This window comes from Falco naumanni, chromosome 12 (assembly GCF_017639655.2).
Source record: "Falco naumanni isolate bFalNau1 chromosome 12, bFalNau1.pat, whole genome shotgun sequence".
In the NCBI taxonomy this organism is placed as follows: Eukaryota; Metazoa; Chordata; class Aves; order Falconiformes; family Falconidae; genus Falco; species Falco naumanni.
In genome coordinates this window covers 12,368,316-12,384,083 of record NC_054065.1, presented here as the reverse complement: position 1 = coordinate 12,384,083, position 15,768 = coordinate 12,368,316, and the positions used below count along the sequence as shown (strand labels likewise).

The 15,768-nt window shown below is 39.3% G+C and overlaps 1 protein-coding gene across 7 annotated transcripts in view; it reads right to left on the bottom strand.

Annotated features, from left to right (window-relative positions):
• RASGRP3 (RAS guanyl releasing protein 3) overlaps positions 1-15,768 on the bottom strand; it is a 63,077-nt gene that overhangs the window by 16,296 nt on the left and 31,013 nt on the right. For all 7 annotated transcript variants that reach the window (XM_040611603.1, XM_040611600.1, XM_040611597.1 and 4 more), the window contains 8 exons: positions 14,386-14,488; positions 13,723-13,785; positions 12,416-12,547; positions 10,983-11,130; positions 8,518-8,691; positions 7,989-8,105; positions 7,409-7,684; positions 540-617 (listed from right to left, as the gene is read on the bottom strand). In XM_040611603.1, the coding sequence (XP_040467537.1) occupies positions 540-617; positions 7,409-7,684; positions 7,989-8,105; positions 8,518-8,691; positions 10,983-11,130; positions 12,416-12,547; positions 13,723-13,785; positions 14,386-14,488 (1,091 nt within the window). The remainder of the gene's footprint in view (positions 1-539; positions 618-7,408; positions 7,685-7,988; positions 8,106-8,517; positions 8,692-10,982; positions 11,131-12,415; positions 12,548-13,722; positions 13,786-14,385; positions 14,489-15,768) is intronic.

Here is a 15,768-nt window from a genome sequence, read left to right as displayed (position 1 = left end):
GACATAAAAAAGGCATCAATGCAGCATTATCTTTAGTTGCACATAATAAAAAAAAGTAGTATCTATTCTGAGGTGCTTAAACATTGGTTGACAGCCCAAGATACTGCCAATTCTATATAACCAGACAGTTTTTAAAACACTACAGCTAATGCTTTGCCTTAACTAAAACCAATTTTTACAGTTAGCGTTATTTTATATAACTGCATCAGCATCCAGAACATGAAGTAATGGTCATGCAATAAATAATTGATGTAAACTTACAAAGGATATCTTCACATAAAGCAGAACCATGTTTTCCAGGACTTGCAGAGGTTTTGTTGAAAAACAATAAATAATGAAGTCTGGCATGTCTCACTATTTACTTCTCCCAATATGCACTAAAACCTATAAAAAGTGACTGTGTCTACTATACAAGCATAACACTAAAGAGCTTTATGTGAATACAAATAAGGAAAAACATTAACTGTCATTTAAAAATTTAATCAACTGCATGCAGACAAAAAAAGCAATATGTTAAAACGCAGTAAAAAATGACCTACAGATTTGGAGTTCCTTGGTTCCAGCACCAGCGAGAGCTTGTAGATATCATCCTCGGTGTGATAGAGGTCCAGGGACAGCTATGTGTAAAAAAGAGGGAAAACCAGTAAAATATTTATTAGACTGGGTTGGATATTGCAGGCTTTTAAGCAGAGATGGACCCCCTACTGAAGGTAAATAAAAAGCTTAGCTACTTGGAGCTCAAGACACATGTCAAAACTGCACGCAGCTGCTGGAAAGACAGCTTTTCACAGAGCTAACATAAGCCGCCCTGGTGAGCACACATCGCTGTTCACACCTGTACTGAGCCAAGCAGGCACTATACTCCTGGACCGTCACAACCTGCATCCCAACACATCGAGTGAGAGGGGCTGCATGCTGACCTTCTCCCAAGAGGGACATTGGCACTGAAGACCACCCTGATGCAAAACACTTTCTTCTAGCAGTTCAATGGTCACAAGAGATCTCAGAGAAGTAACCTGGTGAATACAAAAACCTCAGGAAAGAAGTTGTAAAGGGGCTAGGCTAGAAGGACTTCAGATTGTGTTCTGGGCCAGTTTTATCCCTTAAGAGAGTCAGAGTACTGCAGCCCTTCTACAGAGATCAGCAGCAAAAGCCTCTTTGGAAAACCCTGGGGACTGCACAGGCCTGGGAGGGGCAAGCCAGGTAGTTTGGCACCAGTGTTGATGCAGAAAAGTGCTCCATGAAGAGCAATCCAAGTTACCTTAGCCCAGCTTAGCTTGTTCCTGATCCCCTCCCAGCAAGTAAGGCAAATTCCCTTTCAGCTTCTGTTTTTAGATAAATGAAAGATTTTTCTTCCATGCGCTCATTTTTTCCTCTAGAGGGTTTATTGAGGAAAAGAAGGGGTATAAATACGCTTAAAGTAGAGATGAATCTTTTTGGTTTTACTTTGGCAGCTGAGTTCTTGCACTAATGCAGGTCTGCAGTAAATTCCTCCTCTTTCAGAGTGATGAAGGAGAAGAGTAATCAACACTGTGGCTAATGTTTTGCAACGAGAGGAAATGAGCATTGTATGTTTCCTGTGATCATGTCCCTACATTAATTGGCTGTGGAGTAATTGACATGATTTGAAGTTATCATCTACCATGCAAATCCCCATTTAAGCTAAGATTTAATTAAAAGGATGTTTCCCAGCAGGCAGACAGAATTACTACTGACTGAATGACAGTGACAGAAGGTTATTTTTAGAGAACCTGAAGTGCCAAATAACAAGCAGGACCAGTAACACCATACTGCAGAACCACCGCTAGGAACCACCTTTTAGGGAGAATTTTGTGCAATGAGAAATACAGGAGTTGTGCCCTTTCCCAAGATAGGTACACATCCAGAGCAAACACACGGGTTTAGAGATGTGTAGATATTGCATTATTCATTTTGTCTAGCTGGAACACTACTCTGATTTTTGCGCTTCATAATTTATGGGCACCAGTAAAAGCCTGAGCATCCTGCAGGTTCCTTTACCCAGGCAGCACGCTGCTGTCACAGGGGAATTTAAGGACCTGTCCTAAAGATAATGTAGATCCAGTAACTGCTGCTGTAACAAATACCGTTCGTGTACTTAGTTATTCAGTGACTATATTCTTAGGTTCCTTGGTGGTATAGAACAAGCAGAACTCAGTTGGAGCACATGTATTATCATGTCAGGCTGGAACTGACAGCAGAATTGCTAGTTCAAAAGACCTTGCTCTGTTCCTACTACAGAGCACAGTTTTCTCAGCAGGCCAGATGAGCAGGGTGGGGATTTGGGGATGCAAATGCATTAGTATTTACTGAGCAAGCTTGTATCTCCCCGTCCCTGAATTATCTGACCTTATGATAAGCAGCAGGCATAACTTCATTAAGCACAATGTGTAAGCGCACAGTGGACAAGACATTGTCTAGTACAGAAGTTTCAAATACCAGCAAAAGAATCACAAGCATGATGACCATGCAGTTACATAAGCACTCATTTTATATGTTATTTACAGTTTTGCTCTGATGGATGAAGTGTAGTAAGAGTTTTCCTAGCACAACCTTTACAGTGGGTGGCAGTTTCCATTCTGATTTGACTTTCATTGCTGTCCTATTTTTACAGCAATTTGTAGGGGACTGAGGAGGGTGGGGGAGCGATCAGAAAGGCACAGCTGTTTTTTTCTAAGTGGAACTTAACCAAACACTAGTTAGGGAGGGTGACTTTCAATTTGATTGTTTAGATATTTCTCATTCTCTTCACTAGACTGTACAAATGCCTGGGACTTTCCAGTCATTTGCATACAGTCTCAGAACAGGTTAGATGAATAGCTGTTGAGACCTAAAAATAGTGGGGGGAAAATGGTGGCACCAAGTAAGTTCTAACACAGTATAAATACACTGCAGCCTAGTTGGGAGACTGAGATCTGCTTCCAATCCACAGAAAGCACTGAAACATTTACACACAGGCTTTTATTCACATTGTGAACCACACAGCAGGTAAGGAGATCCCTTAAGTATCCTTACCGGTTGTAAGTTTTCTAATGATGAAAATGTCATTAGAGCTATAGTTCTTCTCTGGTGCACTGCCAAGCTCACACTTAGGTTCTCTTTTATTGCTTCTGCTTCTTAGCTCCAGGTTTTGGATGCCAGGGACTGGTACAGAACCATGTATAGAGTCAGTGGAGATGGAGCAAGTGTGGCAAATAAGGCAGGGAAGGAGGAAGAACCACACAAAGAGCGAGCATGCGCTAAGAAGTGAGTCCATCTTCGTGTAAGACACTCTGGCTCACCAGCAGCCCAGTCATAGCACAGTTACTTCTCTTGCTCACATAACTCAGAGTCATTTACACATGACGAGAGGGCTTGCACCCCGAGTTCCCTCTCAGCTTTTGCTGTCTCCTGTGCAGGTAAACCTGGCATTTGTCTCACTGCCCTCCGTACAGCAAACCTTTGCCTTATTTGTGGCTTGTTAACTTCCATGGAAAATACTGGCTTCTTTCAGCCACTTGTTCAAAGCTAAAATTCTGTGAGCTAGAAGCTGATTTTTTATGCTGACAATAAGATAGGGGGAGGAGCAGATTTTTAAGTTTGTGTGCAGACATTTAAGCTGAGATAGAGACCAACTTTCCCAAAGCATTCAGCAGCTACACCACTGAAGCTAGAGACACTTCTTGCTCCCGTTCACCCTTTTGGTCTACACGCACAGTAGCATCTGAGAAATACCCATAAGACCCTTGACCAGGTGGCCTGAAGCTTACAATGAAGCCCTCACCCCACCCAAGCTCTCACTTCATAGCTCTTAACACAGTCTCCCAAACATCGTGATTGCCAAACCACTTGAAAGGTATTGGTTCCCCCAGGGTGGACAGGACTCCACCACCAAGGGAAATTAAAACCAGGGCAAATTCCCACATGCCCACAAAGTCCCCATTTCATCTTTTTTTGCAAGTTGTTGGACTAGCAAACCAGCACCCAGTGATTTATTTGTCAAGAAAGCACAGGCCAGGCTGTTAGCACTTGCTAAGTGTGGTGTGAAAGGCAACACTGCAAGGGATGGAGGCCAGGCAAGAGATTTACACATCGCTTATCAGGACAAAACACCTACTAAAAGCTTGCCCAGATAGAAGCAGCTTAATGGGAAAACTGCAGAATTGAGCAAATAGTTGGGTCAGCTGATGCTCACACAAATGAAAAGTGCTCTACACATTTATGCACATTTACTGTTTTTGAAAGGGAGTTTCTCTAAAGTCAAATATGAGAAAAATGTTTACAGTTTAAATTAGAGAGGGAAGACCTAGCAATAAATAGAATAGTTATTTCTTCAGGCTCTGAAAACTGAGGATGACTTTGGCAGCAAGGGAGGCTAAATCTGCTAAAAGACCATTTGCACATACCAAGGTCAACTATTTTTAGTTGGCAGTTCTTTTCAGCTTTGGGCTGCAATCCTAGGTTTTCTTCTCCTCTTTCTCTGACCCCAGCCTATAATTTAAAACTTCCTTATTAACAAAAAGACTGACAGAGCCATTTCATCTACTATATAAGTTCACTATTACTGTTTAAAAGATCACTGTAAAAAAAAACCCACTTTGTGGAGACAAAACCTACATACTGGAATAAAATTGAGAATATTCATATTACGATATGTACCAAAATTCTGGTCCAGGAACTTTCTGAAGAAAGCTGATTTTTTTTTTTTTCTTTCCAGGAGTCACCATCTTAAATCAAAATTCCCACACTCTCAAACATACTTGACCCACCACTACACTTTCAGTGACTGCTATGAAGACAGAATTACCCTGTAAAGGGTAAAGGTTTTAGGATACCTACACCTGTCTATAGAATACCCATGGCTGTCTCCATCATTATTAAAAGGTACCACCATGGAATCATGTTAGCAGGTAAAAAGCAGCAAAAGTTAATTTTAACCAGTGATCAGGTCTGCAATCAACACTGCAGCATACAGCCTCATTTATTTACAATCAGATCGGCTCAACTGTAGCTAATGTCAGCAGAGTTCTATTAGGAATTAATAAATACATCAGAGCATCCTAAGTGAAAAAGTACCCATCATGTACTCAATTACTTCTCTTAGTAAATGAAATATACTGAATTAAATGTGAAATATTTAAACAAATCCTTATAATTTTGCTGAAAACAAAAAAACCCCAAGGAAAATACTTTTTTTAGAAAAGAAAAAAAGACGCTATTTAAACTCAGGTTGATACAATGATGGATAGGAACCTGCAAGGTCTTAGAAAAATCTGAAGACTTCTGCTCCTTTTTGGAAAGCAGGCTGTCACCCAGAAGAGAGAAGAACAGCTAATGAAAATGTCAGCAGCAGTTCAGCTTCCATCTCTCACTTCACATTGTCTAATTTCTGTCCTTTGGGACTCAGTTTCTAACTGCTCAATTCCCTAAAGCCTGAGGTTCCACTTCCCCCTACTCACAGCCAAGCTTGTCAGAAACAACCAGGGAGGGAAAGAGCGGCATTAGATAAGAGAGCAACTCAATCCCTACAGAAACAAAATAAGGTAGGAAATATCTGCCTTCGTAGTCCAATATTTAAATTAAATGGGTGTTGCAGTAGGCAGCACACAGTCCCTTCTGTCCCCTGTCACACTAACCAGGATTAGGACTTGTTTCCAGATTGTTCTGTACAAGATGTGACAGGAGAAGGTTTTCCTATTCCCCCAGACTTTCCCATTCCTCATTACAATGAAGCCACAGGTATATCCACACCAGCTTGACAGCTCCAAGTGCAGGCTCATATTTATCAGCCTTGGTAACATAAAGCTCTGTACCTGATCAGTCCCAGCACAAATCCGTCACAAACTACCACCTTTGCTTACTTTCTAGATATGCATGGTTTTGAGCATTTTAAAGTAAAGCATGAAAGGAAAAAAACCCAAGGTTCCTGCCCAACAGCCTTCCAGTTAAGACATTTAGCTAGAACTAGCGAGGTAATGAGAGTCACCTCAAGTCTGTGACCTGACTGAGGAAAACCTGGAATTTGGTTCCCACCTCCCCAGGGAGCGAGGGACAATGCTGAGACACTATCAGACACAGCTATTTAGAGAGTCAAATTCTTTCCCTGGCTTTTGATCTAGATTTTTTCCTGTCATCTAAAAGAGAAAAAAGAAATTTGGAAAAAAACATGGTCTTGAGAAGTTCATACTATACAACAAAATGAACACTAGAAAAATTCTCAGATCTGTCCTATTTACACACAGACCTTGTTTAGTTCTAAGTTTATTTTAAAAATAATTCTATTAAGGAGAGCAAAGAGATTCTCTTTCAGTCCAGATTAGAGATCTGAAATACAAACTTAAAAAACAAGAACAGAAACAGCATAAAATTACATATTAAGAGAGTCCTTTACCTAACATGACAAGTTTCAGACTACTCTCAGATGAGTAGGTGACTTCTATGTGCTTGCAACAACAACTGTTTTATTAAAAAAAAAAAAAAAAAAGCCTTTTTTTTTTTTTTTTCCAAGTTTCACAGATTCTATCTTTAATTCCAAGATACTGGGGTTTGCCCATGACCTGAACAAACTGTGGTGCTGGGTCAAACGCTGCTGCAGCTGAGATCAGTGCTAAAATGATCACGGTTCAATAGAAACAGGATCTGGCCTGGTGGTTCAGGCTCCATGCTTCAGTGTGTTTTGAAATAAAGTGTAGTATTTTTAAAAATTACATTCATTGTCTACATATTAAAAAGGAAACTGAATATTAATTCCTTTTAGCATTGTCAGTTGCAGCTTTTTAAAAAAATGGGTTTTTTTCAGTCTTTTTGAAATATCACTTTCATTTGGTTTGAAATGGGGTATTCAAATCCTTATCTGTAATTCTGGAGAGCTTTGAAACTTGCACACAAAATGTAGCCACTACCAAGGGGAAAGGAAGGGGGAAACAGCAAGGATGGCAGGGGCTGTTTAACATCATTCAAGAGCATTTTTATTTACTGGATAGGAAGAATACTGTGTTGCACACAAAGAACAGGGGAGCAAGAACAGAGTGATGCTCAAGCTGGAATTTCACTTGTGTGTCCATGTCCACATGCTACCTGAAATTTGTGCAAGAGACATAAGCCTCAATTCTAAGTAGTCAGTGCTTATTTTTTACTTTTCCTAACACAAATACAACCCTCTTTCTGTCATCCTTAAAATAACTAATTGATATCAGTTGATATCCTGTTGCTGCTTCCAGCTATCACATACTACAACAATGAAACTCTCTTTGACTTCATTCACACCTTACGTGAACTTGTTTCAGTTTTGTATTCTCTCCCTTTTCTTCTACAAAATAACAATGTGCACTTATCTCTATAGATAGGAATATTCCTACTGACATTCAACATCTGAACAACAGAAGAGAATTCAAACATGCTCAATACTTACGGTTAGCAGGTTAATTAAATCCATATTAGGCTCTAAATGATGAGAGGCAGTTTGCAAGGAAACCAGTTCACTCAAGGTGATGGAAAGCTGCTGCATTTTCACTATGTTAACTTTGTTCTCATCTATCCAGTCGGGAAAAATGACATGGACAGCAATCAAGTCTTTCAAATGAACTCCTAAAATCGGAATTTTGAAGCCAACACAGTCAGCAAAAGCCTTGCGGTAGTTGCAGTAGTTTCCATTGGAAGAGACCAGCTCTGTCATTTCATTCCAGTCCTAGAAATAGCCACAGAAGCAAGTCTCTGTGAAAGCATTCATAGCATTTCCTTAATCTGTTTTACATGAGCACAACTCATGTCAGGGTGTCGACAGTGTTAATTTCCTCTCTGGCACTGGCAATCAAGCAGAGGATCTTGGTGAGCTGATCCTTCTCCACTGAGAGGAATGCACCAAAGTGCCTTTTAGATGCCCTGCCACGATCCAGGTATTGTGCTGGTGAGACACCTGCACTGCAGAACCCGTCAGACCTCAAAGAGGTGATGTTCTGCTCAATATCTCTGTATTTTGCAGTCCACCCTACCTTTGTGACTTCTGAAGACAGATGAGAATGAGTTTCTTTCAGGCGAGAGATAGAGCTGTGGCTTAGTCCTCCCACAACTGCCATCAGTGTGTTGAAGTTCTGAAGGTGAAGGAGCTTCTGCAGGAGATTGATCATGCATAATTAAAAATCAAGGAAACACATGTGGCAGCTATCCAGTGTCACACATGACAAGCTAAAGAAGACAACCTATCACTGCTAAAACAGAAATCACTAAACCAGGGTACATACGAGAATAGTTCAGCATGTCTTTTTTTAATTAGCTTAGCTCCAGAAGAAACATGCAATAGTGACAGTTACTAACTAGGATACAACAAAGAAAAGTTATTTTATAGTTATGTCTGCTAGTTAAAAAACACAGACATACCACACCTGAATAAATAGATAACCTGCAGTGGTGCTGAACAGACTATTCACTGAGGAAACAGCCCAAAGAGCACCCAGTTTGTTTGCTGCTATCTCAATATTATTGCTTTATACTGGAAGAAAAACACTCATATGCAAGACTTACTTGTGCAACATTGATAAACTTCGTGATTACTTCTGCCCTTTGCTGGGGTGTTGGTTTGCTGAGAACCATGAGCTGGACCCATTTGGAGATACCATTAAATAAAGCAATAGATCTCTCCAAAGTAGGATTGTTCTCCAAGCAGCCATGGATCACATAGCTTTGGTAGTCGGTGAACTAATAGAGGAAAAACATTTTCAGTAAAAAGAGTGGACAACTTCAGTCAAATTGAAACTTTGATCATTTTTTTCTTTTAAAAGCTCCTTGTGCTGCACATCAATTCTTTCTTAAAAGTTTGGTTTTTGCCTTTTTTTTTTTGTGGTTGGTTTTTTTTTTACTTAAATTTCAACTTTAGTGTTGTGTGGCAGCTAACGCAGGAGCTTGCATGATGAGCATGGTTACTACTTCCATGGAATTTTCTTTCCTGTAATTTACTCAACACTTACAACATTTTATTCTGTGTAGTTTTACTTGACATGCCCATGGCACGATATTCTATAGGAATTATCTAGTGCTACAAGCAAGAAGCATATAACAAAGAGCTTTCATCCCACTCCAATTTCCTGACAAACTCCATTGTTGATGTAAAGAGGGAAATCTCGGCCCCACTGAAATCAACAGGAGCTCTGTTACTCTTCACAGGAGCTTGAACTGCATCCCGAGAAGCTAACTATGCACTCATTTTCTTTCGCCTATGTAAAAAAATTCTGTCGCACAAGGAGCTACTTCTGATAAATCTTACTCCTTTTGATGTCATTGTTCAATTCCTGTGTATTCATGGACATGGTTCTACATGGGAGAGCTACGGCTTGCAAGAATTAGATTTCCCTAAATGTTTGGAAAACATTTTCCAGCTGTCCCTTAAAGACAGATTTGCAGAAGCTTATGATGTAACTCCAGCTCGTGTAGGGAGTTGCTAGCAATGCCAGCTAACACAGGTGTCTTGGTCTAAGCTGATCCAAAATTGCCTGCTAGAAAACCGTATGATGCATATACTCTTACACAGCAGGTGCCTGTCTCAGAACTGCAGATAAACAGTATTTCAGTGTTCAGATACTTCTAAATATTTTCTGTGATAGTTAACACTGCCCTTTCTCCTCTCCCATATTTTTTTAAAATAGGTAAAACCAAAGCCAGGATTCAGCCTAATCATCTTCTACAATTACATAGCTTGGAAAAAAACAAGTAGTACAAGATTAATTAACTGCAATTGGTTGCAGAGAAACATCTGAAATAGCAAAATTCAAGCTGAAGAATTAACAGACAAATTAGGAACAAGAAGGAAAAAAAAATTCATTGTAGGTCTGAGTTTTCCTCCTGGAATTTCAAAGGGAATTAAAACGTATCTTCAGTCTAGTCAGAAATCCATGCCTTTTTTCTTGTCCCTCCCTCCTTCTTTGAGGTTAGCATTACACAGATCACAGTAGGGTGTTTTCCCATGATTTGAAGTCTAGAGTTATAAAACTTTGAACGTTATTAAATGACATCAAAAGCGATTCTATTTAGACTGGTTTCAGCTCTCATTGATCTCTTTTTCCTTCCTCTTTTGAAACAAACTCACTCACATATTTTTCTTAGTTTGGATTTCTTTCATGCTCCTAAACACTTTTAAAAAGTCTAATTTTTTTTGCTGAAGAGAATTTGTCATCTTGAGACCTTACTGCTTCCATTTGCCACCAGATACAGTGGCATCATGCGACCTTTTCACATGGGTATCTGCCAGCAGAAATCAGCATTTCTTTTGGCATTTGGGTTACTCATTTGTTTTGCTTTAGTTTCTACTTTCATTTTCATCCATTTTTGCCTCTTGTTCTTGTACAATACTGTGTGAAAAGAAGCATCTGTATCTGAGTTTCCTACAGAACCAATATGGGAGAAAATATTCTTCTGCACAGGCAAGAACCTGTTCTTGCAGGTTTTCAAGACCCAACTGGCAAAGTCCCTGAAGAACATGGTGTGTCCCAGAGCTGACCTTGCTTTGGGCAGGGGGTTGGCCTGGAGGCCTCCTGATATCCATTCCAACCTGAGTGATCTTCTGATCCCAAGTTGGCAAACGAAAGGACAGTTTCTGAAGAAGTGGTGGACTATATATATTTCAGTCTCTTCAAAAATTATTCATTGCAAAGACTGATGTTTACTAAAAAGTAATTATTTTCCTCAGAGGAAAAAAACCCCAACCCTGAAGATTTTGAACACTAATATTAGTTTAATCAATTGCTGCAACACATGGTAGCAGTAGCATTTAGCGGTAATTTTTACCCAGGATTTCTCCACAAAATTAACTTCTGTCACCAAAAGCATCAGTCATGAAAAAGATAAAGGAAGTGCTGGTGCAGCCATGGCTATGCTCATTATATGAAGGATTATAAAGATTTACTACACTGAAATGTTGAGGGGAAAAAGTCCTAAGTGTTAAAACATATGAATCAGGCTCCTAATTGCAAGTGACAAAGTTGTAGGCTTCTTACAGAAATTCTCCTAAAAGATTTATGCTCCAGAAAAGTGAGATGTTCAGCTAGCTCAATGGGCTCCAGATGGTCAAACAGCAGGCAGGCTTTTCCTTTCTTGGAAATCCTCTTCCTCTGTGTAACTCTTCTCATCCAGTCATAGGAAGGACTGCAACAGCAAAATAGGTATAAATTCTCAATTCTGTTTGGGTATACGCGAGTGTAGCCCACAGTTTGCACACACAGCAGGAAATTACCAAGAGATAGACCATGAACTTTCTGATCTGTGACATCCAGCACATAACAAACCCTTGGAGTAAGACCTGTTCACAAGCATAACAGAAGATAAGAATTTTGGAGGCACTACTGCAGATGATAAATAATGGCAGGTTTCTATCAGAACTAAAGGATAACATAGTCTTCTGTATGATACAGGAAGCCATAATTAAAAAATGTTTTGGAAATACAAGAACAGGTCACACAAAATTCTGATACAGAATAAAAAAAAAAAACCAACCCCAAAAAATACTTGCATAACATCAAAGATTAATTATTATTCTGTAAGACCACAGATCCATGAAATAATGGAATAACAGAAATGGTCAGTCAAACAGCTAACAAAACAGTAAGAAGTTGGTGGATAAAAAGGACAAATCATTTGCTTACAAGCAATGGAATAATTCCTATCCATATACAGTAAAAGCACTTCAGAGAGCAGAAAGAGGTTGCTAACAATATTTAAAAATTAAGATTTAAGATGAAATATTCACGTGATTTCACTGCTATTTTTTGTGCAGTGTTTGCTGAGATTAATAGTGCTGTTCTCCCAGGTGACTATGCCATTTTTAATTAAGGAAAAATCACTATGCCTAAGAAAATCTACAATATCAGGTGAGACACAAGAACCTGTCTGGTGATGTTTAAAAGGTAACTTTCATTTCAGCATGTCAAGGAAATAGCAGTTTTGGTGCAATAAAACTACAAATATGAATGGTGAAGATTATCCAGTTAAATCACAGAAAAGAAGTACACAGAAAGCCATTAGAAAAAATTAACAGGTTACTGATGACACAACAAAAAGGCTTCCCTGTGAAAATGCAAGATGTATACAACAAGCTAGTCACTGCATCGCTTGTCATTCCATATGAAAAATTACAGGAAAAAAGTAATATTAATCACATAATTGGCACTACCTTTGATAGGAAAATTATTTTTTCTCCATTAATATTAAAAAGCTACATACAGATAAGAATATTCTCTTTACTGTGACACTACAAGTAGAATTTCAAATTAATAACAACTTCAAGTTTAGAAGACAATATAACCTTTTTGTAACTCCTTTTTTGCTCTCTCAAGATCAAGATGGCCCTTAATATTTTTATGTTTTGCACAGAACTAGAATTCTGCTATTACAGAGACAAAGAGAAAGATGTTGATGCTCATGACACCCTTACATGCTGGAGATATCAATGAGATGGATGTGATCCTCATATCCAAGCTGGCTGGCTACTTCTCGAAACTCTTCAGTCAAACGAATCAGCCCAAGATCCAAATTAAACTCTGCAGGAAATTCCAAAATCCAGTATCTGAAATACACAGGCAGCGGTTAAGAGATGCCCAGGGATTCAGGCATAACATTCAGTGGCTGCGTATATGTACATACATTTTTTTTTTTTAATAGGACTTACAAATATTTCAGACCCACTGGCCTTTGGGCAGAGAGGGTGGACTACCTCAACCTATTGCTTCTGTAATTATCTGTGACATTGAAGTAGCAAAAGCCACTTTATCATATGATTTCCTTTGGTTAACACACCACCACACAGCAGCATTCTAGTGAAATGCAAAATTAAAGTGATGCCTTAGGTGGGACACACAAAAGGCACATGCAGTGTCCTGACTCATGATGCCAGGACACCCAGGTGACACTTGCACTTAGCCCTTTTCCATGTGAGACACTTTGTCTGCTCAGAACAGATTTTGCAATGAAAATGAAGATGTGAATTTGAGTGGCAGTTCTACCACCATAACCATGTAAATGGGATGTCTCCTCTGCTATTTAAGGGGGTACGGAAAAGGCTTTATCAGTCCTGCTTTCAATAACCCCCTTCACCTTTCTTCACAGCAATATAGCTTAGTCCAGAGGATGGAAGAAAAAAACATTTGTTTGAGGGAAGCAGGTTATATCATGTTAACTTCAAAAATCGGGGCTTCTCTTTTATGGGGAAATGTTCCTACGCAAGCACAGCTTGTACAGGACACATGAAAGCTTTCCCACAGAAACAAGGTCAGAGACAGGCAGTGGAAGGATTAGAACATACCCAACCTGTAATAGCTGTGGCATCACTAACACACTCCTGTCGTCATAAATTAGGGAGGGATTGCGTGGACTGAAGCCAGCAGCCTAGAGACAATTGCCCTCTACCACACTAGATTACATCTTGAAGCAAAATGTGACTCTGTTCTGTCTGGCACTGAACTAGTCTCCCTCTAAGGGGTGTCACACTCAAACACTGGGTAAATCATAATAAGTTTTCAATCAGCTTTTTAGCTCAATTCAGTTAAGTGTCTTAAAGGCTGGGTGGATCTTCAAAGCACAGAAAGTCACTGTTCACTATGAACTGGAGATCAAGGGGGGGAGGGGAATAAAAAGCTTTCTATTTCCATGGTTTAGTTTTAATTTTTCACAAAAAGAAATTATATTGATAGTATTCACAAAAGCATAAACCCAAAATCCTTAAAGGACCAGAAGCATGCTTACCTCATGAAATAGCAGATTTTTAATCTGAATTCATTGCAGTTCTCCCCACTGGCATCTCTATATGTACGCTAGTTAAAGAAAGCTTTGTGTACCTTGATTCTGTAATGTTTTTATCAACAGAAGAGACTGACACTAGACCAGCTGAATAAAAAACAGTATTAAACTTTTCTTCTAGAGATAACCACAGTATGCTCTGATATTTCATTCACTTTCACAGCATCTTTGCTGACTAAGACCATTTCCTGGCTACCGCTTTGTTCAGCAGAATATTCGGGGCAAAAAACAGTTTCTTGCCAGCTCTGTCTAACCAAATATGATAATACTTATGAAGTCTTTAAGAGGTACAAATGACATGTAGGTGCTTAGCTACTGCTGGAAGTTCATAGTAGTCATAGGCCAGCCCACTGGATACATTTGAAAAGTTATCTTGGATGCATATTTCCACTTACTTGAAGTTAATGCAAAGTATGCCTCAGTATGCTCGTGCATATGGAAAAAGTCCACAAGCAGTAGCATAAAGAAGCTCACAGACTTCCATCTTTTAGTTTGAAAAAAATTCACCTCTAAACATTGTCACTAATTGACACATTTTTACATGCAGTCACAGAAACAATCCGCTTTTGACGTTGCAATGTTGATTTGCAAGGCTTTGTGAAAGGATATGTGGACAGCAGCTTGCCAGCCAGCTCTGTGGAAGGCAGATACCACCGGTGCATTAAAAGAAAGGTTCTTGGCAAATGGCTGGAGCACCGATTGCCTTTGTCATCTGCAAAAGAGAAACAATGAGTTACCCATGTTATTCATGAACAGAGAAGAGCTTTTATTGAGAGTATCAGATAGGAAGGATCAAAGGTGGAAATGTTGGCTCATTATCTACCAAATAAGTAGGAAAAAAAACCAAAGCACAAAAATGCTCCTTTAATGGTAACAATTGCTAGACTGTAGTGCTAGGTATTTAAAGCCCCCTCCCCCAAACCAGCATAGATAACAGGCCATAGCTACAAAAATGTGGCACGGGCACTACGCTAAACATTATACAAAGAGACTGCCAGTAATCCAAAGAACAAATGCAAAATTAGTTCACCAAAAGGACGGGAAGATAATTGACGTACAACCACTTCCAATATTTGCTTTATTGCAGCTTTATATCTCTATGTTAACTATCAGATGGTTAAAAAAAAAAATAAAATAGAACTGCCTCAAGGATTTCAATGTCAAAACAGCACCTCACATCTGTGCCCAGGGTCCCATCTCCAGCTGCCTTACAGACCTTTGTGTCTTTGCCATGTAGCCACTGAAACCATGGAAAGAGTTGTTCCCTGGCAGGCTGGCTGACCATCAGTCTTCCTCAACATCTGCAATCTTAGGTTATTCTCTGTCTGTCACTCTTAATTTTAAAAGACAGTACACGATATGCATGTATGAAATGGGAACCACACATGGACTATACTTGCAGGAGTGTGTATACAAGGAAGAGAGGCGTGATTTCTAACGGACAACAAGTATATGGGCTCTGCTAATACTTCCATTAGGTTTTTGAACAACAGGTTTGATAGTGGTCTACAGAAATGAATATATGGGGATTCACTACAGTCAGTGGGCATGATCTGTCCATCCCCCAATTATTTAACCTCTCTTACCTTTAGATACTTCTTTCTCTCCACAAGGGAAAAAAATGTAATACCTCATTCCAATCAAAAGCTGTCCTGCATTTCAAGAGAATCTAAATGTAGCTTTGTTAATTTCAAAGCATTTAAGCCCATCCATGAGCTCATCTGACTGCAATGTGACACATGTCGTGATTAATGGTGTTATGGATCAAGGATCCATTTCATCACTTCTTTCCTTCAGACCTGGTACATCACATTTTAATAAGAGTAAAAAGATTACATGAACTATAAGTCATATTCTTGCCAATTATTGCATGATGATTTGGAAAACCTTTCCAAAAAAGGACTGGTCAGAAATGCAGCTGTGTAACCACTCAAGACAAAGATCAATGCCAGAAATAACTGCTTGAATAATTCAACTAAACACTTCTCTTGG